The sequence below is a fragment of the Podarcis gaigeae genome (assembly GCF_964106915.1).
Source record: "Podarcis gaigeae genome assembly, chromosome: 4".
Taxonomy (NCBI): Eukaryota; Metazoa; Chordata; class Lepidosauria; order Squamata; family Lacertidae; genus Podarcis; species Podarcis gaigeae.
This window is the reverse complement of record NC_139677.1, coordinates 73583958-73607840: the sequence shown is the minus strand read 5'-3', so window position 1 is coordinate 73607840 and position 23883 is coordinate 73583958. Positions and strand designations below refer to the sequence as shown.

Sequence of the window (23883 nt, the reverse complement as noted above, 5' to 3'; positions counted from 1 at the left end):
AGAATGGGGAAGAGAAACATTTATGCAACCTTGGGTTTCTTGGAGGAAAGGCAGGATAGAAATTTAACAACAGCAATTGTAGGGCAGTGATAGTGAAGGCGGCAGATGATTCGGTTACCACTTTGCAAGCATGAAGTTACAGATTGGCTGGCAACAGCAGCCCATTCCAACACCAGAAGGCTGCTAGTTAGTCAACAACAACAGCAGGTTTGCATAGTGCTGGCTGAACTGCTGCCGCTTCCATTTTTATGGCTCAATGATTATTGGCAAAGCGTGTTCTCACTAAAAGGAGAGCACGGGTTGCGGATGGGGCTATACAAGGCACCCCATGATTGCTAGGCAAGTTAAAGCCAGGGCTTGTTTAGATGGGAGGATCTGGTTATCTGGGGAAAGTTGATGTTGCAAACTTAGGGGTGGGGTCAGTGGCTATTTAAGCAAGGTCCACAGCTTTCTCTTTCTCTTTTGCTGTGGACATCGGATCTCATCGGATCTCTGAGTGACTACAGCAGAAGTTTGGGTCGTATACCTTTTCCCTTTGTTTTTCTTCCTCCATTTTCTCCTCTTTCTTTAATTTGTTGCTGAAAGATCCTTCCCCACTTTATTTAATTTTCCTGTTTGTTTTAATTCCCTTTAATTTAGTCGGGGGGGGGGGTGCTCGGCCTGGGCCCAGGGGCCGTGTGGGGAGGGCTTCCCTCAATTCCCCTGCCCTCTTGCAGGGTCGATCCCCAGTCAAGGGAACATTCTTCTCAGTTTGTCCTTGCTTCTCCCTTCCCCACAGGCTTCTGTTGGTGCCGGAGTAGGCCTCCTGGGCGGCTTTCGCGCGATCCCCCCCCCCCCCCGCCGCCTGGGCCTGCAGGTGCCGGGGGCCTCCCTGCGATTTGGCGCTCCCTGGGCCTCCGGAGGCTCCGGAGAGGCCTGCATCGGCCTCCGAAGGCAAGCGGGGCCCCGATTCCCTGTGAGAGCCGGGGGTGCGCGCTTTGTGGGGGGGTGGGCGCGCTCGCGCCGCGACGTGCCGCGGCCTGTGTTTTCGGGCCTTTTTTCCTCCCCCCCTCCCCCCCCCGCGAAAACGCTATTCAGGGCCTTTGCTTCCCTGCGGCTGGCTGCCTGGCTAGGGGTGGCTTACCTTGCCCTGTAGCAGGCCCTGGGAGGCCGGCCTGGTGTTGCTGGGGGGCTGGGTGCCGCTGGTTGTCCCCAGAGGTGCATTGATTTGAGCGGAGAGCTGTGAGGCCTCCATTTTGCAGCCTCATTAGGCGGGAGCGCCATTTTGATTCCTCTCGGCCACGTGGCGGCCTCTAGCGTTCAGGCCTAGTAATTGCAGGGCCTGGTGGTTGCTTTATCCTAGGCTGAGTATAATTGGTACTACTGCGACCTCTTGTGGCAGTTGATATGTTTGGAGGCAATTAATTTCTTCAATTGCACGCAGCCTGGACGGCTAGTGTAGGTGTGTGTGCTGGTAAAGAGCACAAGGTTGTGGTTTGTTTCCGTATTGGACAGCTTCTGATTTGGTGGCTGGTGCTCTTCCCAGCTGCTCCTGGGTTACCGATCTGTTGCATAATCTGTAGGCAAGGGGTTGCCTCCTGTCTACTGGTGCATCATTTTATAGTCTAGGTCTTAGTTTTAATTAACTATTTAATTCATTCTGCTTCATTTTCTTGCAGATTCTAGCGTCTTAAAGAACTTAGTTGGTTTTTTTTTTTTTTTTTTCCTCCTACTTAATTTTATTTTCTTTTCTTTTCTCACCAGTAGTAGGAATGGCTCCTAAGAAGGCAGCAGGAAGGCCTGTTCCAGCCCGCTCCTCGAAGCGGCCTATAAAAGGCCCATCCCAGGCCTTGCGATCTCCGCAGCCTGGTCAGTCCTTGAAACGCATCCAGGCTATGGTTTCAAGTTTGTCTGGCGACCCGGTGACACTGGCAAGGGTAGAGGCGGAGATGGATGGCCTGCTACACCGTTGCTCGACCCCGTCAACGTCATCAGCATTCCCGCCTCCCCCGGTGGATGTTTCCTCTCCTGCATCATCATCTAGTGAAGAAGGGGAGCCACTGTTAGCCGGAGTTGGCTTACCTGATGCTCCGCAGGTCCAACCTTCGGTGCTGCCTGTATCGCAGGATGCAGTGCCTAGGGGCCGTGGTCGTGCCAGGGTCGGCGCCAGAAGAAGCGCATCGACCCGGGGCCGCGCTGTACGGGGCTCACCTGTACGGCCCCCAGCGCTGGGGCATTCTAATCCAGTTCATTCACAAGTTGTCTCTGTTCAGTCAGCCCCAGGTGCAGTGCAACAGGGTGAAGCGTCAGATTCTTCGATTGAAGACAGTCTTCCTCTTCCTCCAAGGTCCTCTTCCGGTGGGCATCGTCGCCGAAAAAGGGGCTCCAGGAGGCACTCTAAGAAGAGACGGAGGGACACATCGTCCTCCACTTCAGGTACTTCCTCCATCAGCTCTAGCAGTGATGAGGGGGCCCCCCTTAAGCTTTACTGGGGCTACGGGGAGTCGTCGGGGCTGCCAAAGTGGGTTTGGGAGCGTAGGGCAAATTCTCATAGGGCCAGGTATGGCGCCGTACAGGAGTGTCGAGAAGGGGTCCTGGTGCCTGACGTAAGAGTCTCCACCAATTCTGCTAGGGATATTATTCCTGGTGCCCACTTGTCTTCCAAATTGCGGTCTAGGATTCTGGATGGCCGCTACGTGGATATTTTCAGCTTGGCTCCTCCGCTTGATGGTCGGGAGCCGCTGGACAAGGGCCTTTCCGTTCCCAAAAGACGGACAATTGTAGCAAAGGCTGACAGGACTTTTGAACGTTGGATGGATAGTTTCCAGGTTTTTGCTGGTGTGATTTCTGCAGCGTATCCCAAGAGGTCTCTGCACCTCTGGGTTTATCTGTCTATTGTCCGTTCAGCTTTTACGATGGCTGGCGAGACTGCTGCATTATCATATGACCAGAACTTTAGGCGTAGGGCGGCCAAGATACCGACGGCCCGCTGGGACAGGAAGGACTTGGATGTGTGGACCACTTATGTGGCACCACGTATTGAGAAGAAGGCTTCTGAGTTGCAAAAATTCAAGCCTGCCACCCAAAAAGTTGGGCGCAAGTGGTTCTGCTGGGACTTTAATAAGGGCATTTGCCAACGTCAAGCCTGTAAATTCGCACACCTTTGTGACAAATGCTCTGGGAGCCACTCGGCTTCTGCTTGCTCCGCGGCCAGGCGGCCCTTTCGCAGGGGAGGGGGCTCCCAGCAGCCCCCCAAGGTCCCTGCCCAGCCTCCTGTTCCCGGAGCAGGAAAGTGATATCTTTTCTTTGGCCTATACTCCGGTTCGGCTACAGCCGTTACTGGCGTTACTGGAATCTTACCCAGACAGAGAGTCAGCGTCGTATTTGAGTAATGGTTTTTCGCTGGGATTTAGGATCCCAGTGGTCGTGGCCCCTGTAGCCCAGAATCCTAGGAACCAGAAATCCGTTAAGGACATGCCTGGTGTGGCGCGTAAGAAAATTGAAAAGGAGCTGGCTTTACGTCGTATGGCTGGTCCTTTCGCCACCCCCCCCTTTCCTAATTTGCACATTTCACCCTTGGGAATAGTTCCCAAGAAGGCCCCGGGGGAGTTTCGCCTAATTCATAACCTCTCTCATCCTAATGGTACGTCGGTTAACGACGTAATTCCCCCGGAGCTCTGTTCGGTGAAGTATGCCTCTCTTGATCATGCGATCAAGATGATAAGGAAGTTTGGGCCTGGTGCCCTATTGGCCAAGTGCGACATTGAGTCGGCTTTTCGTTTGTTGCCAATTCATCCTGAGGATTTCTGGCTGCTGGGTTTTCAGTTTGACGGGGGATTCTATTTTGATAAGGCTATGCCCATGGGCTGCTCGGTAGCTTGTGCGGCTTTTGAGTGTTTCAGCTCATTCCTGGAATGGGCCTTGCGCGACAGAACCGGTTTGGGCGGGGTTACGCATTATTTGGATGACTTTTTACTGGCCTCCGCGAGGGACACGGGGAATTGCGTGGTTCTGCTGCGTGCCTTTGCGTCCCTGGCTGAAGACCTGGGGGTTCCATTAGCGGCAGAGAAAACTGAGGGTCCCACTACGCAACTTACCTATTTGGGTATCTTGTTGGATACCGTGGCCCAAACCTCTAGTTTGCCGCCAGATAAGTTAGTTGCTTTAAGGAAGGTCATTGAAGAACTGCTCCCATTGAGGAAGGTTACCTTGCGACAGCTTCAGTCGTTGCTAGGTCATTTAAACTTTGCTTGCAGGGTGGTGGCGCCGGGGCGCCCGTTCTGCTCTCGCCTGGCCAAACTTACCTCGGGGCTGCAGGCACCGCATCATAGGGTTCGTTTGTCCGCCCAAGTGCAAGCCGACCTCCGTGTGTGGCTGGAATTCCTGGAAGAATTTAATGGCGTATCACTGTGGCAGGACACTTTGAACCTCCACAATGATTTTCAAGTGCATTCGGACGCGGCAGGGTCACTGGGGTTTGGTTTGTTTTGGGACGGCAGGTGGTGTGCTGAACCTTGGCCCCAGGCTTGGTGTGGGGAAGCGATAACTCGAGACCTGACATTTCTTGAGTTTTTCCCCATAGTTGTTGCGGTACACTTGTGGGTCGAGCATTTTAAGGACCATCGGGTTTGTTTTTGGTCCGATAACCAGGCAGTAGTGACTGTTTTAGCTAAGCAGTCATCCCGGTCGTCTAGGGTTTCGGCCTTGCTTCGGGTGTTTGTTTTGCACTGTCTGCGTTTTAATATTGTATTTTCTGCTCGCTTCGTTCCGGGTATTTCTAACGAGATTGCTGATGCTCTGTCCCGTTTTCAGATGGAACGATTCAGGTCATTGGTGCCAGAGGCTCGAGACCGTCCGGAGATTTTCCCGGATCATCTCTGGAACCTTGGCAACACTTAGTTTCACAGGGAGTAGCAGCATCAGTCGCCCCTTCCACGCTAAGGTCCTATAAGAAGGCCTGGGCTGATTTTCTGTCCTTTAATGGCCAATCGGCGGGGGCGGTCATCACCCCTCATTCTACTGCCCAGGTGCTTAAGTATCTGGCACATTTGTTCCAGATGCGCCGGGCGGCTAGGACCCTGCGACTTCACTCGGCAGCAATTTCTTTCTTTAGCAGGGCCACTTTTGACAAGGACCCATGTAGGAAGTTTGTGGTGCGCCGGGCATTGGAGGGATGGGGACGGCTCACCCCATCGAGGACTGTTCCCAGAAGTCCCATCACTTTTGAGTTGCTGATACAGATGCGCAGTAAACTGCGGAGCATCTGTTGGTCCAAGTTTGAGGCCCGTCTATTTTCAGCAGCCTTTTCCTTGGCATTCTTTGGGGCACTGAGGGTAGGCGAGGTGGTCCTGGAGCAAAAACGGGATGGAGGTTCCAGGGGTTTGCTGTTGCAGGACGTGAGCATGTCACAGTCGGACCTGAGGGTGCATATCAGGAATTCGAAGACCGACCAGGTGGGTAGGGGAGCCGTCATTCGGCTCTCGGCAACGGGAGAGAAGGGTCCTTGCCCCGTAAAGGATCTTAAGAGATACTTGTCCTTGCGGCCGGCAGGCGAGGGGCCTTTGTTTATTCATGAAAATGGGCACCCTTTAGTCCGGCATCAGTTCACTAAGGTGATGCGCAAGGTGGTAGTGGCCTGCGGCCGCAAAGCATCGGAATTTGCTCCTCACTCCTTCCGTATTGGTGCCGCAACGACAGCTGCCCATTGGGGTTTGTCTGCAAGGAGGATAAAGGACCTGGGTCGTTGGAGATCGGATGCATTCAAAGTATATGTGAGGAAATAATGGTGGTGTGTGTACTGACATTTTTGTGTTTTAACCCTAGGTCTGGCCGCTATCCGTATTTGGATAGTGGGACACAGCATTGTGCACTGGGCCGCTGTCAGAGCTCGTCAATCTGGTCTGGGAGCTGGCTTGGGCCTTCCGCAGCACGTGCAGGTGTCCTGGATTTCCAGACGAGGGATGCAGTGGAGAGAATTATTGCCTCTCATGCACAGACGGGTCCTCCACGCTGGCCCCCCTACAGCGATAGTGGTGCAGCTGGGGGAGAATGATATGGTTTCCTCTTCCTGCTTTGGGCTGCGTGCTGCCATATTACTGGACTTGAGGGATTTGGCGGCCTTGGTGCCTTCAACCACACTAATTTGGTCGCAGCTGCTGAAACGCCGCATTTGGAGGGGTAGCCCTTGCCCGGCGGCCACCGAAAGAGTTAGGAAGCGGATTAATTCCGCGGCAAGCAAATTGGTGGTTGGTTTGGGCGGATTTGTGATTCCTCACCCTCTGATTTCGTTCAAGGCCTCTGAATTATTCAGGGATGATGGGGTGCATCTTTCCCCGTTGGGGAATGATGTCTGGTTGGATGCAGTGGTGTCCAAGTTGAGGGTGTGGTTTAGTCTGTGAGTGGTTGGCGGCGAGCGTAAAGGGCTCGGGTGGCGGTTAGGCATTGGTTAAAATTGGTTGGTGGAGGGGTATGGATAGGCTGGGCCTGCCCCTCCAATGCTGCACGGGTATTCCGTTAAAGGAATTCTGGAACTTACCATCCCCTTCGTCCAAACCCTTGGTGCAGGGTGCGGGCCGTGTAAGTTCCAAGGAGCATGCGGGGATTAGCTGAGGGTCTGTTTCGCAGCTCCAGTTGACCCTGATCTTGCTCTTCCGCACTGACTACGGAGTCAGGGCTGTCCCCAAGGCGGGGAGGACAGATAGTCTAACCAATGCCTAAGCAACCACTCACAATTTGTATTGATAATAAAGTTGTGGCCAAAATTATGCCAAAAACCTTAAACAAAAATAATGTGTGAAGTTTGAGTTATTGGGTTTGGGGTGTCTTGGGGACCTCAGCACGCAAAGCGTGTTCTCACTAAAAGGAGAGCACGGGTTGCGGATGGGGCTATACAAGGCACCCCATGATTGCTAGGCAAGTTAAAGCCAGGGCTTGTTTAGATGGGAGGATCTGGTTATCTGGGGAAAGTTGATGTTGCAAACTTAGGGGTGGGGTCAGTGGCTATTTAAGCAAGGTCCACAGCTTTCTCTTTCTCTTTTGCTGTGGACATCGGATCTCCCGCCCGCCCTCCCTTGTTGGGCTTCGCTTGACCTTGCTATGCCTGTCATGGGGTCGTTCGCCTTGGTGCGGGGGCCCAGTAGGAATTTACCTCTTGGCTGATTAGTGTGTGCCAATTGGGTTTTGCCTACTGCGTAGCAAATCGTCACAACTTGTAAGGTTGGCGGTTAGGCATTGGTTAAAATTGGTTGGTGGAGGGGTATGGATAGGCTGGGCCTGCCCCTCCAATGCTGCACGGGTATTCCGTTAAAGGAATTCTGGAACTTACCATCCCCTTCGTCCAAACCCTTGGTGCAGGGTGCGGGCCGTGTAAGTTCCAAGGAGCATGCGGGGATTAGCTGAGGGTCTGTTTCGCAGCTCCAGTTGACCCTGATCTTGCTCTTCCGCACTGACTACGGAGTCAGGGCTGTCCCCAAGGCGGGGAGGACAGATAGTCTAACCAATGCCTAAGCAACCACTCACAATTTGTATTGATAATAAAGTTGTGGCCAAAATTATGCCAAAAACCTTAAACAAAAATAATGTGTGAAGTTTGAGTTATTGGGTTTGGGGTGTCTTGGGGACCTCAGCACGCAAAGATAGGCTCTCTTTCCTCCACACTGCCAACCAATGGCCTCTGTCAGGTCCCACAAGCAAACTACTTCACCAGTTACTGCTGTAATGATCCTTACCTTCTTGCTCTCTGAAAGGTTTCTTTCTTGTGATGTGTTTTTGTAATATATAGTTTGTTTTCATATATTTAGGGAAGCTTTTAATGCTTATTAGACTACTGTATTTTAATATTTTGTTGGAAGCCACCCAGGGTGGCTGGGGAAACCCAGCCATATGGGTGGGGTATAAATAATAAATTGTTATTGTTATTGTTGTTGTTGTTATTTAACTCTTTGCCGTATTGGTCACATATTTGTTTTGCCAGATTCCCCTCACCCTCTTATTTAGAAGAAGAGAAGAAGAAGAAGAAGAAGAAGAAGAAGAAGAAGAAGAAGAAGAAGAGGAGGAGGAGGAGGAGGAGGAGGAGGAGGGGGAGAGGTAGTAGTAGTAGTTTGGATTTGATATCCCGCTTTATCACTCCCCTTCAGGAGTCTCAAAGCAGCTAACATTCTCCTTTCCCTTCCTCCCCCACAACAAACACTCTGTGAGGTGAGTGGGGCTGAGAGACTTCAGAGAAGTGTGACTGGCCCAAGGTCACCCAGCAGCTGCAGGTGGAGGAGCGGGGACGCGAACCCGGTTCACCAGATTAGGAGTCTACCGCTCTTAACCACTACACCACACTGGCTCTGGCATGACATTATTCCACAGATGAAGTTTTTTTTTTTGCCTTTTATGACTTTTATAAGACTATGCTCTTTAACCACATAGGAATTTTTGGGCACTTGTTTGTGCCCATTCTAACTGGTGGTAGAGATTTTAACTGACCCTATTGACTGAGCCATAATGGTGCTTTTGAAATAGCCACTAAGCTTCTGAAATGATTGACCTCCCAGACTTTTCCTTTCAGCTTCATTTGAAATATCCCAACTTTTTTTTTTAACTCCCTATCCTGAACAGCATTGGCTATTTGAGGAAATTTTGCATAAACATATACGTTGAGCTTGACAACTTTGAGGTCACTGTTTCCAAGGAGTCTGCTTCTTTGCAACAATGAAATTAAAAGAAAGCTTTTCATATCATATTCCATCTCCTAAACTGGATCATTTAAGATGTTCAGATGTAAAAGTTATTTACCAGGTCCAGTCTGTGGGGTGTCTGTGGTTGAAGAGGTTTTAGATTTGGAAGGAACAGGCCGCATTTCCTTTCGAACTGAAAAAAATAACCAGGAGTGTTATACTTTTTAATGTTTTCCTGGAACAGAAATGTGTGTGTCTGTACAACAAAGCTTGTGTCTGTCCTTCCACAGGCAAAGAAAATATATCTGGATAAAAAAAGAACACTGAATCTGATATATACACGAACTTTAAACAAAGAAAAGACAGCTTTGCTTTTAATAACATTAAGAAAGCAATAACAAAAAGAAAACAAACCTGATCCTGTTTGAAGAACATACCGGTAAATTAGGACAAGAACTCAAGAATACATTAAAATTGGCGAGTTCCTCCTCTTAGGAAATCTCAGCCACTTGTTTGTATGCCAGTTGTTTCAGCCAATTGATCAGTAATTAAGTCTGCATGAATTTGCCCCTGAATAAAACTATTGTTCTTAGAAGATATGTGAGTCATGGCATCTCTGATAGATGGCTGCCCTGCATCTGATTAATGCCTCCAGCGAAATGGAAAGACCACCAGCGCTGAGATAAATGTTCTCATTGTTAAAACAATTCTTACCATAAATAATGATTTTTAATGAGAGCAAAATTAGGATGGTTGCTTCATTATTTCTGCAAGTTGTTTTCTCCTCCCAATATGAGACAGCAATTTTGCTGTGGACTCTCTGGGGAGATACACCATACATTTAAAGCACATCCAATGAGCATTTACTTATCCCAAAGAATCATGTGAAGAGTTGTTTGTTAAGGATGCTGCCAGAGCCCGCTCAGCCATTAGGCAGGATGAGCCCACTGCCTCAGGTGGCTGGAGCTGCTGAGGCAGCACTCCCTGTGCCTCCTGCCTGCCCAGCCCCCTCTGCTAGTAGTGCAGAAGCAGTGTTGCCACCATCACTGATTTTGGGAGAGATTGCGTCCACTTAGGATGAGATCTTGCCTGAGATCACATGAGATATTACCCCCAAGCAGCACAATCTTGCCTGGAATTGATACTCATTGTGGCACCATGTCTTCCCCAGAGCCGGATGCAGCAAGGTGTGTGGTGGCAGCAGAGTGGGTGGCGTAGGCAGTGGCAGGTATGGTAGTGGCGGGAGTGGCAGCAGTGGCAGGGCAAGGCCATAGGTGCTGCTAATTGTACTGTATTGGCCTGAATATAAGCCTCACTTTTCTCCCACGTGAAAAGTTAAAGTGCGGCTTACATTCGCGACCTTACAGTATGCAGTCGGGAGCATGGGGCAAACAGAGCCAGGAGAGGGGCAAAGTGGTGCCCACCCCGTGTGTAGTCCCCACCCTCTCCCCCAAGGCCGGGAGAGAGTGAGGAAGTGGAAAGGCCACTGGCAACGCAGCACAGATCCCCCCCCCCCAGTATGCAACCAGGAGCAGCGCGGAATGGAGCGGCTTATATTCAGGTTTTTTTTTTATTTTTTTCTTCCCCCCTCCAATTTCAAAGGTGTGGCTTATGTCTGGGTGCGGCTTATATTCAGGCCAATACAGTAACTCTGAGGAGGAAACTACAATTCCCAGGACTCTTTGGGTGAAATCATGTGCTCTAAATTTGTGTTTTCAATTCTACCTTATCCCAAAGAAACTGTAATTCCTGCCCTCTTTGCAAGCAGAATACTTAAACACACATCAGGAGCTCTTTAAAGCTCCTTTGAGGCATACAGCCACATGTGAGAGGGCGTTAACTCTGTAAAAGTAGGGTGTATGTGCCAGCTCCCATGTCCTCAACCACTCATCTTCCCCATCCCAACTTTCCCACATAGAGAATAAGTTCTGACAGGAGAGTTCTAAGGGTGCTCAAGCATCCCAAATAAATAAAATGCTTGAGTAGTTGCCCAAGATATCTCAGAAGATATATCCTTAACTTTGATACTGTAGGGAACAGAAGATAGCACTGTACAAGGGACTTGTGTCGACAGGAACCGTTTGTTCCCAACAGACAGGAGAGTTTCGTTCTTAAAGCCAGGGCTTGATTCCCACCATTGTATTTTGATAGCTCTTGGTGCCTTAGCCTTCTTTTTGAAAAGTCAATTGCCTCAGAAAATAAACACTCTCATATGTCTAATGTATTGAAACAAATGCTTCTTTTTAAGGAGGATGCTCAAGAACTGCCTTCTTCAGACTACTATATAGTGGAAAAAGTGACACTATTTATAATTCCAGTCTCCACAGAATGTAAATCAGCTCTACTGCATTTCAACATTATTTCAAACCTCACCAGGAAATCTTTTTATATACACAAAGCTTCTTTAAAAGACAAATGTGCTAGAAAACGAAATGCTTCAATATAAGATGTAAATATTGTATGGTCACATTCCATTCAAACAATCCACAGAAAAGGAGAGCTGAATTATAGCAACAAAAGCCTTTAAGCATTAAATACCCTCTACTTTCCATCTCTCAATTTTAACCACATAATCTCTGAAACATTCCAAGCCTCATTAGAAACCACATCCTGCCCTGCAAGCCCATCACAGAACTAATTCCAGATGAATCAGAACTGGTGGTTGTCACTCAGTGGTAAAGGAAAAAGCACTTTGCCCATGCACCTTATCCTTTGTTGTGAGCTATATGTCAAATTAAGCTCTAAATCTTAACCGACGAGAAATGATCTTGCATTAGTTCTGTGACAAAACCAATGAGGTTTATTGTACGGGTCTACGCATTAGAAAAACAGTTATTTAAGGTGAAAGGGATCCAAAACACCACTGAATTCAACCCTCTGTCATGCCATGATGTGCTATAAATATCCGTTTAAAAAAGAAACTTACCACCTGGTTCAGTGACATATACATTGATTCAGCAGAATTTTGGATGGCTCACATCACATTTGCCATCACCCCTCACACCCCAACGTAAACTGACATTTTGAAGTCAGCTTATTGTGGAAATCCATTTGGAAATAGATTGTGAGAAGAACCAGGCATGTCCAGAAACTGGCAACTAGCCACTGATAGCCTTCTCTTCCATGAGTGCTACAGTAAAAAGGTAAAGGTAAAGGACCCCTGGATGGTTAAGTCTAGTTGAATTTGACTATGGGGTATGGTGCTCATCTTGCTTCAGGCCGAGGGAGCTGGAGTTTGTCCACAGACAGCTTTCCGGGTCATTTGGCCAGCATGACTAAACTGCTTCTGGCACAATGGGACACCATGATAGAAGCCAGAGCACACGGAAACTCCATTTACCTTCCCAGTGCAGCAGTACCTATTTATCTACTCGCATTGTTATGGCTTTGAACTGCTAGGTTGGCAGAAGCTAGGTCGAAGCAAGAGGAGCTCACTCTGTCATGTGGATTCAAACCATAGGTGAGGACAGTGCTCTGGTGCTTGAGGGTTTCCCACAGGCATCTTGGTGGCCAGAGTGAGGACATGATGCTGGACTAGATAGGCCATCTGTCCAGCGGCTTCTGCTTCTGTTCTTATGCATTCAGGTTTTGCTTCTCATAGGCATATGGTCAGCCACAGTGAGAGCAGGATGTTTTAGAGTGTATGTGTCTGTGGTGTGATCCAGCAGGGGTCCTCCTTTGATTTTAGGGCATGCGTTTGGATATGGCTCTAGGTGCGATCCCTGGCATCTCCAGGTAAAACAAAATCAGGTACCGGGGATGAGAAAGAGCCTCTGCTTTGGTTCCCAAAGAACTGTGGCCAGTCAGAGTAGAGAATACTGGGCTAGGTGGACCAATGGCCTGATTCAGTATACGACAGTTTTATACATTCATAAACCGTGAACTACAGCAAAAGTAAGTTTCAATGACACAGGTTTGGCCAAAGACACACTTTGATGTAAAATAATTGTTGAAAGTGATGTGCTTACCTGGTTTTGTATGAGGTGTTTTTGGGCTGGGTGACGTTTTAGGCTTGGGTGGAACACGGTGACTCCCTTTTTGACCTGAAAGGTACAAAAGTTGAATTAAAGTTGCATCTATACCATCTTATTTCTTCTTGACGCAACAAACTATCACCTTTGAGTTTTCGTCTGGATCCCATTACGTTTCTGTGCTACTTTTTGCATGTTTTCAGGAAAGGGCTCTGGCCACAAGACAGGATAAAGCTTTCCCACACAAATGGAATTGCTGGGAAAGTAGGCCTGGCTACAGTTTGCATTGCTGAACCAGCCCTGCAGCAGATCCACATGTCATGCTGGAGCCCTTCCTTGCAAATGCCATTAAGGCAGGGATGGTGAAACTGGGGTTCTCCACATGTTGTTGGACTCCAACTCCCATCAGCCCCAGACAGCATGGCCAATGGTTAGAGCCAGTGCTTTTTTTCTGGGGGGACGCAGGGGTATGCATACCCCTAAATATTTTGTGAATCTAATGGGAGAAGAAACTAAAAATTTAAAATGATTTAGTTTATTCTCTAGCATGGTGAATCGTCAGTTCCGTCGCTACTCCTGATGGCAGCCTCATTTCCTGTCATGGTGTTTCCTGAGTCTCAGATGGAAGCGAGCATTTAATGTGTGAAGTTACTGTGATCTGTCAGCTGTCAAATATGAGGTAATGTATGTTCTTTGTACTTTTGTCCATTTACTGTATTTATTTTTCCCAATTTGAAATATAAAATGGTGATTTTCTTGAGTCAAAATGAGAGTACCCCTAAGCATTTTTTAAAAAAAGAAAAAAAAGCACGGGTCAGAGCCACTGGTTCTCCCATCCTTGCATTAATAACTGCAGCTACTGCCTCCTTCTCCCTGCATTTCCAACAGATCTATTGGCAGAGAAGGGCGCTTAACGAACTACCTTAGGACAAATGCTAACTATTAACTGCTGGTTAAAAAAGGAGAAAAAATTATTCAACAAGCAGAGAATCTAAAATGCATGTAGTAGTGGGTGTTCATAAAGATTAAAAAAACAAGAACAAATTTATACAAAAGGCCTTCCCACACAGAAAGAAAAGCTGGAAGTCAATCCAATGTGTATTGATACCAAGATACAGAATGATATGCTGATTATAAAATAAGTTGTGCATGGCCCCCTTATAACCCATAATATCTGTACTTGGCCAATATCCAAATTGTTACTGCAAGTCGCTCAAGCCAGACAACAACTTGCATTGTTGGGTTGAATAACACTGACTCTTAGAAGTAGAAAATGGCTACATGGGTGGAATAAAAGACATAGCACATTATGTATGGAAATGTTGTTTACAGAAAGCAGTACAAGATAAATCACTTGTTCAGTTGGCTAAAAGTGTGTTTAGAAAGGGGAAACATTGTTCTGGTTGCTAAGCAGTGATTCATCCCGTGCTTTGATATTGTGTTATCTGTTGAGCATGCCAACTCAACATAGATATATATGGCTATTTTTTTATGTACATAGTTTATAACATTTTTGTAATTGTTATTTGTTTTATAAAGTTTTTATTTTTATTCTTAAAATCCATATCGCTCCCTTCATCATAGATGATCTCAGGGCCGTTAACAACAAAATAGAATACAATAACATATGATACAGTTGAAACCATCAAACTAATCCATTACAATAGAACAAAAATACAGTGATCACTGTGTATCAGTGAGGAATATCAATGTACGTATTCAGAAGGGCACCAAAGGTCTTCAGATTCAGAAGGTCTACGTATTCAGAAGGTCTTCAGTTGGCACCAAAAGATGGAGAGTGTTAGCCTCAACAGAACCAAAGCAAGGAGGGTCTTCCACAATCGGGATGCTGTTACCAGGAATGCCCTCTGGCAAACTAATACATCATCATGTACAGATGGTATCGCTAAAAGGGCCTCCCTAGGAGATTTCAAAGTACAAGCAGGACTGCTATGGGGAAAGGTGTTCATCTGTGTATATATTTGGTGCACATATGGTATTTTTATGTATGGGGTAGGAGAACGTTCCTTTTGGCAAGAAAGTAAAAGGAATAAAAAACAAAATTTAAACCGATTTCCCCCTGTATTTTAAGATGCTAGTAAATTTCAGTGATCAGGGACCACCTCTCCTGGTATGCCCCATGGAGGACCTTAAGGCAAGTAAGAACACCCTGAAGATCCCAGGCCCTAGGGAGATTAGACTGGCCTCGACCAGAGCCAGGGCCTTTTTGGCTGTGGCCCCAGTCTGGTGGAACGCTCCCTCACAAGAGACCAGGGCCCTGCAGGATTTGACATCTTTCCGCAGGGTCTGCAAGATGGAGCTGTTCCACCAGGCCTTTGATTGGGGTTCAGTCGGATTCTTTTCTTTCTGTATAAGAACAAGCATTAAAGTGGCCTCCTAGTCCGCTCACAGGTCCTTTACAAGACCAGTGGTAACAGTTAGCCCCGGAGAATATTAACCACTCTCAATTTTACCAGTGGACTGCCATCTGTCCAGATTTTAATTTCCTCTGAACTAATTTTAAGATGTATTTTAATTAACTGATTGCCTGTTTTTATGTTCTTTGTATATTGTTTTAGTTTTATGATGTTAATTGCCCTGAGCCCAGCTCCGGCCGGGGAGGACAGGGTACAAATAAATTTATTATTGTTATTGTTATTGTTGTTGTTGTTGTTGTTATTGTTATTATGGCATTTATTTTGAAGACTTTTCCCTGAGTAGATATTCACGATGCACCTCTATATGTTAAATAGTTTTTAGTAGAGGAGACATTGAATATAATCAAACACTGAATATAATTGAGCAGAAACTCAAAATAATGAACCACTTACTAGGCTTGGTTGTTGTTAAACCAGGGCTGGGAGATGTTCTTGGTCTGGCAGGGACACGGCGAGTTTCTTTAGGAACTAAAAGGAATTGAACATGAGCCATTTTACTATAATACTACAGAGCTGCCAAATGCAAGTAGGAGTGGATGCCCACAAGCATCACTTCTACAAAACATATGCATAAGAAGTAACAACAAACAATAAGCCACCAGTGATAATTAGAGTGTGCATGCTGAATGGAGTTGGGTGATATAAATGAAGGCATAAAGTCACTGATGAAATTAGCAGTTCAGAGAGATTTGAAGTCTAACTCTAAAATACAGAATGAAAAATAATTTGAGGGAGTTGAAAACAAATCAACATGATCTCATATAACAGGCTTCCAGTACCTCAGTGGTATTTTTCATCACATCTTGTTTTGTCTCAGGTTGTAGCATATACCGGTAGGCTCTAGTGGGCCATTGAAAGGTCTTTAAAAGTATTTGTGCAAAGGACCTCTTTAGGCATTCTATACTCAATAGTAAGTGAACATGCAAGGCTGGACGGGGCAGGGGGTTAGATCTAACACAAGCCCTATCACCGTTTCAGCTGAGGGTGATCTTCTTAAGGGAGTAGCCTCCTATGCTCCTGCAATCTCCCTTCATATTTTGAAGCTGTGACTTCCCAGAGCCATAAAATGCATGGGGAACCTCCACTTGTGAAACTTGCCCTCCAACTCATGGAGAGCGACAGGAATGGCTTTATCCGGATAGGGAGTGGAGCTTGGGTGTTCCTCTTGCATGTGTACTTAACACAAATATAGAACGTCTGAAGAGGGCAACTGTCTTCTGCAGCTGGAATGGCTTCATTATATTTCGGTCACTTTGATAGGTCAGAAAGAGCAGAGGAAGATTTTTGCCAGCCAAAGAGCATCTCTGGGTTTGAGTTGCTGTGATTTCTTGTGAACATATACTCTGCAAGACCCCTGTCCCCTAAATCTTTTATGAGTCCAATTTCGAAAGATGTGGGGTTTCAGTGCAATGTCGTCCTTTTCTAGACCCAGTGCAGCATGGTGATTTTAGTAATGTTATGGAAGAGACACTAGCAGCTAAGAAAGCTGAATGTCAAGGTGAAATGATGAACAAGAAAGTACAGTATGGTACAGAAAAGATTTGAAATTCTATTGGAAATTATGAAGGCAAGCAAATATGATCATCCATGATTAAAATGTTTTACCCATTGTTGACTTTGGTTGTTCAGTTCTAAAAGTAACTGCTTCCATGTCTGCATCATCAATAATATTAGTAAATAAAAAGGCATGTATTCAATAATAAGCTTACAAGTCATTATAAGCATAACATGAAAAAAACACAGCTTTGATTCATTTGAAGCTAGCACTCATTTAATGCACTTTATTTTGATTAACTTCAAGTTACAACTTCAAGTGGGTACAAGTTTGTCCTCTGATAACTCTAAGTGGAAGTATTTCCAGTGTAGTGGCAATGAATGTACATTATTTTGTGTGTTCTTACTATTTTCCCTGCATGGGATGCAGGCGGCACTGTGGGTTAAACTACAAAGCCTAGGGCTTGCCAATCAGAAGGTCGGCGGTTCAAATCCCCGTGATGGGGTGAGCTCCCATTGCTTGGTCCCTGCTCCTGCCAACCTAGCAGTTCGAAAGTATGCAGTGCAAGTAGATAAATAGGTACCGCTCCAGTGGGAAGGTAAACGGCGTTTCCGTGCACTGCTCTGGTTTGCCAGAAGTGGCTTTGTCATGCTGGCCACGTGACCCGGAAGCTGTACGCCGGCTCCCTCAGCCAGTAAAGCAAGATGAGTGCCACAACCCCAGAGTCATCTGCGACTGGACCTAACGGTCAGGGGTCCCTTTACCTTTACTATTTTCCCAAGGATGAAGTTCCAAGTGCAGCTACTATAGAGGCTGTTTTCCTTAAGAAGAAGTGGATTTCCAGTAGACCACAGTACTCATGCTTCTTTCTATTTTGGTAGCCTAGCTGTAATTCTGTGCAGTTTCTCTAGACTGCACCATGTGGGGTGCGTCCTAGCGACTAGAAGTTGGGAGGAAGAGGGTTCTAAAAATGAAATAAGTACTGGCAGTGCCCCCCCCCCCGTTTATGCAGGGGTTACGTTCTGAGGCACCGCAAGTGTCAGTGAAATCATGTATAAAAGCCTGCAAACACCCTGTTCTGCCCCCTTAGAATATTTGACTGCATTTTTAGGAAAAAGAATGAAGTATTCCAGGCTGTGCCAAAATAGATAAAAAGCAAAACTGGTGGATGAATTCATACAAAACAAAGATGAATTTACCAGGCTTGGTCTGGGGCACGTCAGGGCTGAGCCAAGTTTTTGGTCTGGAAGGCACAGGGTCTCTTTCTTCTGGAAACAAAATAGAGCATGCAAGTTATAAATTGGTACATTGTTCAGAAATCTCAGTGTGAGATCAGATGCAATGAATGTGGGTACAACATGCCTCTGTTTTACTTCCTACTAAAGATAATGAAGAAGGATAAAGGAGAGACGTGCAAAGGGATTTTAAAAAAGCATGTTTTGACTTTAGGTGCAGATTATAAGAATGGATACAACAGGCTGGCTGCCCTTGGAAACTTGACAGACATTTAAACACACAAATATTGATCCAGAGAGACCCAAACTACTTTGATTTGGCAAAGCTCCATGACTAGGTATTGAATCAGGGGCAGGATTAGAGAAGTGCGCCATATGTTCAGGTGTCATTGGATCAGTTTCAGGTTTTATGGCTGGAGAAGGCAGATAAGACCCCTTGGAAATTTGTGGCCAATGGCACAAAGCTTGACTGATACAACATAGCAGGAAGGGGTTGAAGGGATGGTTCCAGGGAATGCTGAAAGCATCCTTAAATGAGTGGTGCACTGCAAGAGGTGATGGCTTGACCACTAATTAAGAAGCCCTCGTGGATCAAGAGGTTTGTGGCAAATCTCCCAATTGCAAATTTTTCTTTCTTAGGGAAGGTGGTAGCTGCTTAACTTCAGGTGCTCTTGGAAGAAGTGGTTTATTTGGACCCATTCCAGTCTTGCTTTAGGTTTGGCTTTGGGAATGAAACAGATTTGGGTCACTCAGATATATGATCAGATGGATTTGGAGAGAGACAATAGGACACTGTTTTTTATTAATCTCTCAACTGTTGTACTGCTAGACTGACTGCAGTTCAAGAGTTGGAGGCATGGTGAGTCAGTGGTTCCACTTCTATCTATAGGATGAGTTCTGGATTTTTGTTGAGGACTGCTATTGATGTGATTTTCTTATTTTCCTGCTCTGCCCTGGTATTGCATTGTGATGAAGGGAAGATTACAAATACTCTTACATAAAAGTAAAAACTGAGAGTAGTTATATATACTATTAGAATACGAAGACAAAATGAATGCAAAAGGAGCTGCTTAAACACTCAAAATACTGGATAAATTCAAGTGAAACATTAACACATTAATAAAATTAAAGGTAAAGGTAAAGGGACCCCTGACCATTAGGTCCAGTCGTGTCCGACTCTGGGGTTGCGGCACTCATCTCGCTTTATTGGCCGAGGGAGCTGGCGTACAGCTTCTGGGTCATGTGGCCAGCATGACTAAGCTGCTTCTGGCAAACCAGAACAGCGCACGGAAACGCTGTTTACGTTCCCGTCAGAGTGGTACCTATTTATCTACTTGCATTTTGACGTGCTTTTGAACTGCTAGGTTGGCAGGAGCAGGGACCGAGCAATGGGAGCTCACCCCGTTGCGAGGATTTGAACTGCCGACCTTCTGATCGGCAAGTCCTAGGCTCTGTGGTTTAACCCACAGCGCCACCCGTGTCCCATTAATAAAAAATTAATAAAAAATTACCAGCTTTCAAATTTGGACAATCTGTTCTTGTTGTTACACCACTGAAGAGCTTGGATGAAATGAAAATCAAAACATTTGAACTTACTAAGTGTACACAGTGCCTTCTTCAAATCGAATAGAATAAAGTGAGCAAAAAGTATAGAGAAGTGTGGAAGCTATGTTTGATGGCAATCTTCTTATGAAGAAGATTTTTTTTGGGGGTGGTTGTTCTTTGATGGAACAGCAAAGAAATGGTTTGGAAGTCAATGACAAGCAGAAGAATCAAAGTGCAATTAGTGTTTCATAAAGTTGTAAGAAGGATAAACAGATTAAATATACTTTTCAAGGAAGTAAATAATCCATTACCCGGAGTAGCTTTGGGACCATTGAAAACATGAATATGGAGGTTAATTGAGTCCAAGTCCGTAATAAATGGTACTGTTGGAAACAAAACGGGGGGGTGGGGTGGATCTGAGATTAGGCTTCTCTTGTCTGAGTCACATATGAGATAAGAACAAGACACATGTGCATTTCAGAAAAGAAAATGCATTTCCTATAATACTACTTGGTTTTACTTAATGTTTACATATTTGTATCTTCTGTTGATAGTGTACTCAGAGTGGCATACATCAACAATAAAAAAACCAAAATAAAAAACAGAAGAATGTAAATTTCAGTGAAGCATCATTACCTAGTTCAGACTTGGGTGGCTCAGTTCTATGTGCAACAGGTTTCATGTCTATACAAAAACAAAACAAAACTTTTATGTATAATAAATGATGCTTCTTGCCAAAGTGGCAAACAAAATCATCAGAACAATGACGAACAAAAATAGTAAAACATAACAAGGAGTAAACATATAAAATAAATATGAAAAAAATCTTAATTTACACTGAAAACAATATTACTAATGTCTGCTGGTAGATCAGAAGAATTATTAAATTTTACTAAAGATAAATCAATACTTATTAATCTATGTGCCTTTAAAATGTCCATGCATGTATTCTTAGTAATTTTCTTTCCAAAATTGTATCAAATCAAAGGATAATCTAGATGTCATGCTAATGAGCAAAGTGAGGAAAGGAAGGAAAGTGGTCAGACATCAACAGTGATGATTATGCATGAAGATGTGAAATGGCAATTGTGGGGTGGGTAACAAGAGGCTATCTTGACAACATGTAATAGACCTGGTTTTATAATAATGCTAAGGATGGAGGAATCATTCTATTTTTTGCACGTGCTGATTCATGAATCAGTTCCGTTCCATTTCTTCCTCAATCTTTGTATGCATTTTAACTTAAAACATGCTTTTACATGTGCGTTTTGGTAATTTTTTGAGCAAAGAACTGTTATTGCAAAATTCGGAGACGTGTGTGAGAATGAAACATTTAACTATATTCTGTGTAAAGATAATATTAGTCCTGGAAGTGCAGATCAAATCAGTTTGCTTAAAAATGTAGACCAAACAAAACACTCAAGCACCCCAAAGCGATACGTATATATTATTACTATCAATGTCTTAGATCCAAAGAACTGTAAAAAGAGTTCCATTTGCAGAACACGTCATTCCCAACTTCTTCTTTCCACAAAAGCACCTGCAGCCCTCAGAGGACCCTCTGGTTTGGTGTTTGATGCAATGTGAAGGAGAGGGTCTGAAACTGCCCCTTCTGCTCTTGCTAGGGCACAACTGAATTCCAGCTATTATGGGCTTAGAATGAAATCCTGCACTTTGTTTCGGTTGCAAAATTTCCTTTAAACTGAATGGGGTGTATTCATGTATTACCGAAGGCAACTACACCCATGCAATGTTATTGAGATGCATATACAGACCATTTTAAATGTTATAACTGAGGAAAATTACCAGGTTTAGTATGCAGCACATGAGGGCCAATGGTTGTCTTAGGACTCGAAACACGATGCTTGACTTCTGGAGCTGAAAGAGAAAACTTGGTTAGGAGCTGTTAAAGACCAATATGTTTGGCTCTGGCTTTTCAGATGCGAAGGTGAAGGTGATGAAACAAAATCATGCTGTGGGAAAGAAGTGCACCAAGGCAGACAACACAAGAGACTTTCGAAAGGAAAGTTGCCATAATACATGTATAAGGTTGGTTAAAGTGATTCATATGATTCGTGGCCATTTCTGGAGCCTAGCTTAAAAAAGGAATGTGAATCACACACGAAAGACTTGACTGCAGTGTAATGTGGCTACTTCCAGCTGTTTTCAAAAGGTGACAGAATCACTGTGCGAGGAAAGAAAAAGTAATTCTGTGGGGTGGAAATGAAAATGGTTACAAATGTGCTAAGTGATCAACATACCTAGAGAAAGGGTGAATTTTAATGGGGGGGGGGGAAGGATGGTGTTAGATGACCTTTCAGAAGGAGAAAATGCAAATGGTTTCTGAGAAAAGAAAGTGAACAAGACCAGTCAGTGCACGAGGAAAACACCATTACCTACTATTGGAAGTTCATTGCTAAATGTAATAGGCTCCGAAACTGCACCAGAAAAAAAGGTAACGATTAAAATGAGGAAAACCTTTCAGAATGAATGTAACGATTGCATTACCCTATAAACATAAGGCTACACTACTATTTTAAAGTCAGAGTTTGGTACAAAATCTTAGAATCAGGTGAGTTAACAGTGGAAAACATACACACAAGAAAATATTACTGAAGATCCACAATCTGGAAGAACATTTCTGCCTCTTAATCTTTAGGTCAGGGGTGGCTAATCTGTGGCTCATATATGGTCAACCAAGAGATTTTTGTTAGGGTCTAATAATTCTGCAGTGTTTTGTTTACAATTTTTTTAAAAAAGGGGGGGGAGTGGTTTCCCATCTTTGTCATTCCTACCTTACCATGCAGGATGTGGAAGGTTGGCCATGGGTCAAAGTGCCCTTCAGCCTGAAAACAGTTAACCACTCCTGCTTCACTTGCTTCTGTAAGGGCTATCCTGTTTGCGAAGGCTGGGGATAGTTGGATGGATGTCTGCTGCTATTATTTCGGTTATCGTTCTGTTTTTGCAGTCATAGAATTTTAATGGATTATTTATTGTATTGGTTTTCAAAATACTTTTCTGACACTGGGAAAGGCGGACTAGAGCGATATTTTACATACATACATACAATCAAATGCCTTATCCAACCTCGTTTTGAAATGTACCTCTCTGAGAGGCAGTTACTGCCTATTATATTTTTATTTGGAATTTGCTCTGTTATTCAATCAGACCTCCCATTCACATTCTTCGAGTACATCTGGAAATGTTAAAACAGTTGAATAGCCAAACTGTTAACCAGAGGCCATGTTTGTGATTGTTTCAGACCATCAGCCTAGCAGGCAGGATCAATTGCTCACAATCTAACAAACCAAAGTGCCAAAATGCTGAGATCTAGATTGCTGGGAGTCTAGACAGGAAACAGTCTAGTGACCAATCATGATGGCACCTGCAGTATATTTGCAGTCATACCACCAGAGCCCTGTTCAGGGACTATGCTTGAACAAGGAATGCCTACATGAGTAGCACCAACAAAATCTCTACCAGCAATGATATCACAGAAGGTTTCATTAAGCCCATTTGAAAAAACACATAATTACCAGATTTAGTAAATGAGGGTTCTGGTGCTGTGGATGGTTTAAAAGGAAACTGATCTGCTTCAGTTACAGCTGGGGAAAAAACATCGGTAAATAATTCAAGCGCATGCCAACTCAAAGGATGTATCATATGGTTCAGATGACATTTATCTTAAAGACTGATGGTGCATTCCTTTGCATGTTTACTCAGAAGTAAGTTTGCTGCCTTCAGTGGGGCTTACTCTCTTACTCAACATGTTCTTGTGATGCACTGAGCCAACATTCAGTATCTCCTACCTTTCATCTCTCCAGAACTCTCAAGTGTACTCCACAAGGATGGAAGCACTCCTAATGGTCATGCTCAAAAGAAGATGTTTTTCTATATGAAGTCTGTCCTGTTATACCCAACATACAAACACCTTTTTTTGTTTTATAGATGCATTGTTTCACCTTTAATTTTTTGCTGAGCCACAGCAAAATGGTCTCCTTTACAAGCTCCTTTTCCTGAGCAAGACTCCACCATTCAGAGGAACTACTCCCCTTGATTATCTGGTATGACTTATTTTAAAGCATCGGAACTCAATATATTACAGAGTCTGCTTGTACCTTCTCAGGCGCATCATCTATTTAACCACGATTCCACAGAAATTTCTGAGCCAGTCTGGTTTGAATAACCAGTTGATTCAAACCATCAACATTCAAACCTAATTATGAAAGTTTATTTGATTCTGGAGGGTTTTATATGACGGTTTTGTGTCAGTTTAACATTTTAAACAAAAATATTCCTAAAAGATTCCTTATGGGATTTAATGGTAAAACAAAAGGGCAATCAGACTGAGTGTACTTGCGCTATTTATTTTGAGATTAAAATTAATTTAATGTATAGAATTTACAAATTTTCGCAGCTGGGTTACCAAATACTTTTGCTGGCAATGACTGTGGAAGTATGATAAAAGCTGACAGGCTGGAGGATTTGGCAGTTGGGAGGAAGACTGGGGCTGTGGGATTCAGATGCTAACTAGATGTGTCTACGGTAATTCCTAGC

At 44.8% G+C, this 23883-nt stretch overlaps 1 protein-coding gene across 50 annotated transcripts in view; it reads right to left on the bottom strand.

The window, feature by feature from the left end:
- ABI3BP (ABI family member 3 binding protein) overlaps positions 1–23883 on the bottom strand; it is a 148101-nt gene that overhangs the window by 38861 nt on the left and 85357 nt on the right. For 30 of the 50 annotated variants that reach the window (XM_083736021.1, XM_083736005.1, XM_083735975.1 and 27 more), the window contains 10 exons: positions 22863–22931; positions 21723–21764; positions 21133–21204; positions 19963–20010; positions 19638–19709; positions 17746–17814; positions 16657–16704; positions 15445–15519; positions 12611–12685; positions 8761–8835 (listed from right to left, as the gene is read on the bottom strand). In XM_083736021.1, the coding sequence (XP_083592147.1) occupies positions 8761–8835; positions 12611–12685; positions 15445–15519; positions 16657–16704; positions 17746–17814; positions 19638–19709; positions 19963–20010; positions 21133–21204; positions 21723–21764; positions 22863–22931 (645 nt within the window). The remainder of the gene's footprint in view (positions 1–8760; positions 8836–12610; positions 12686–15444; positions 15520–16656; positions 16705–17745; positions 17815–19637; positions 19710–19962; positions 20011–21132; positions 21205–21722; positions 21765–22862; positions 22932–23883) is intronic. The other 20 variants (XM_083736003.1, XM_083736008.1, XM_083736010.1 and 17 more) reach the window with 8 other exon arrangements.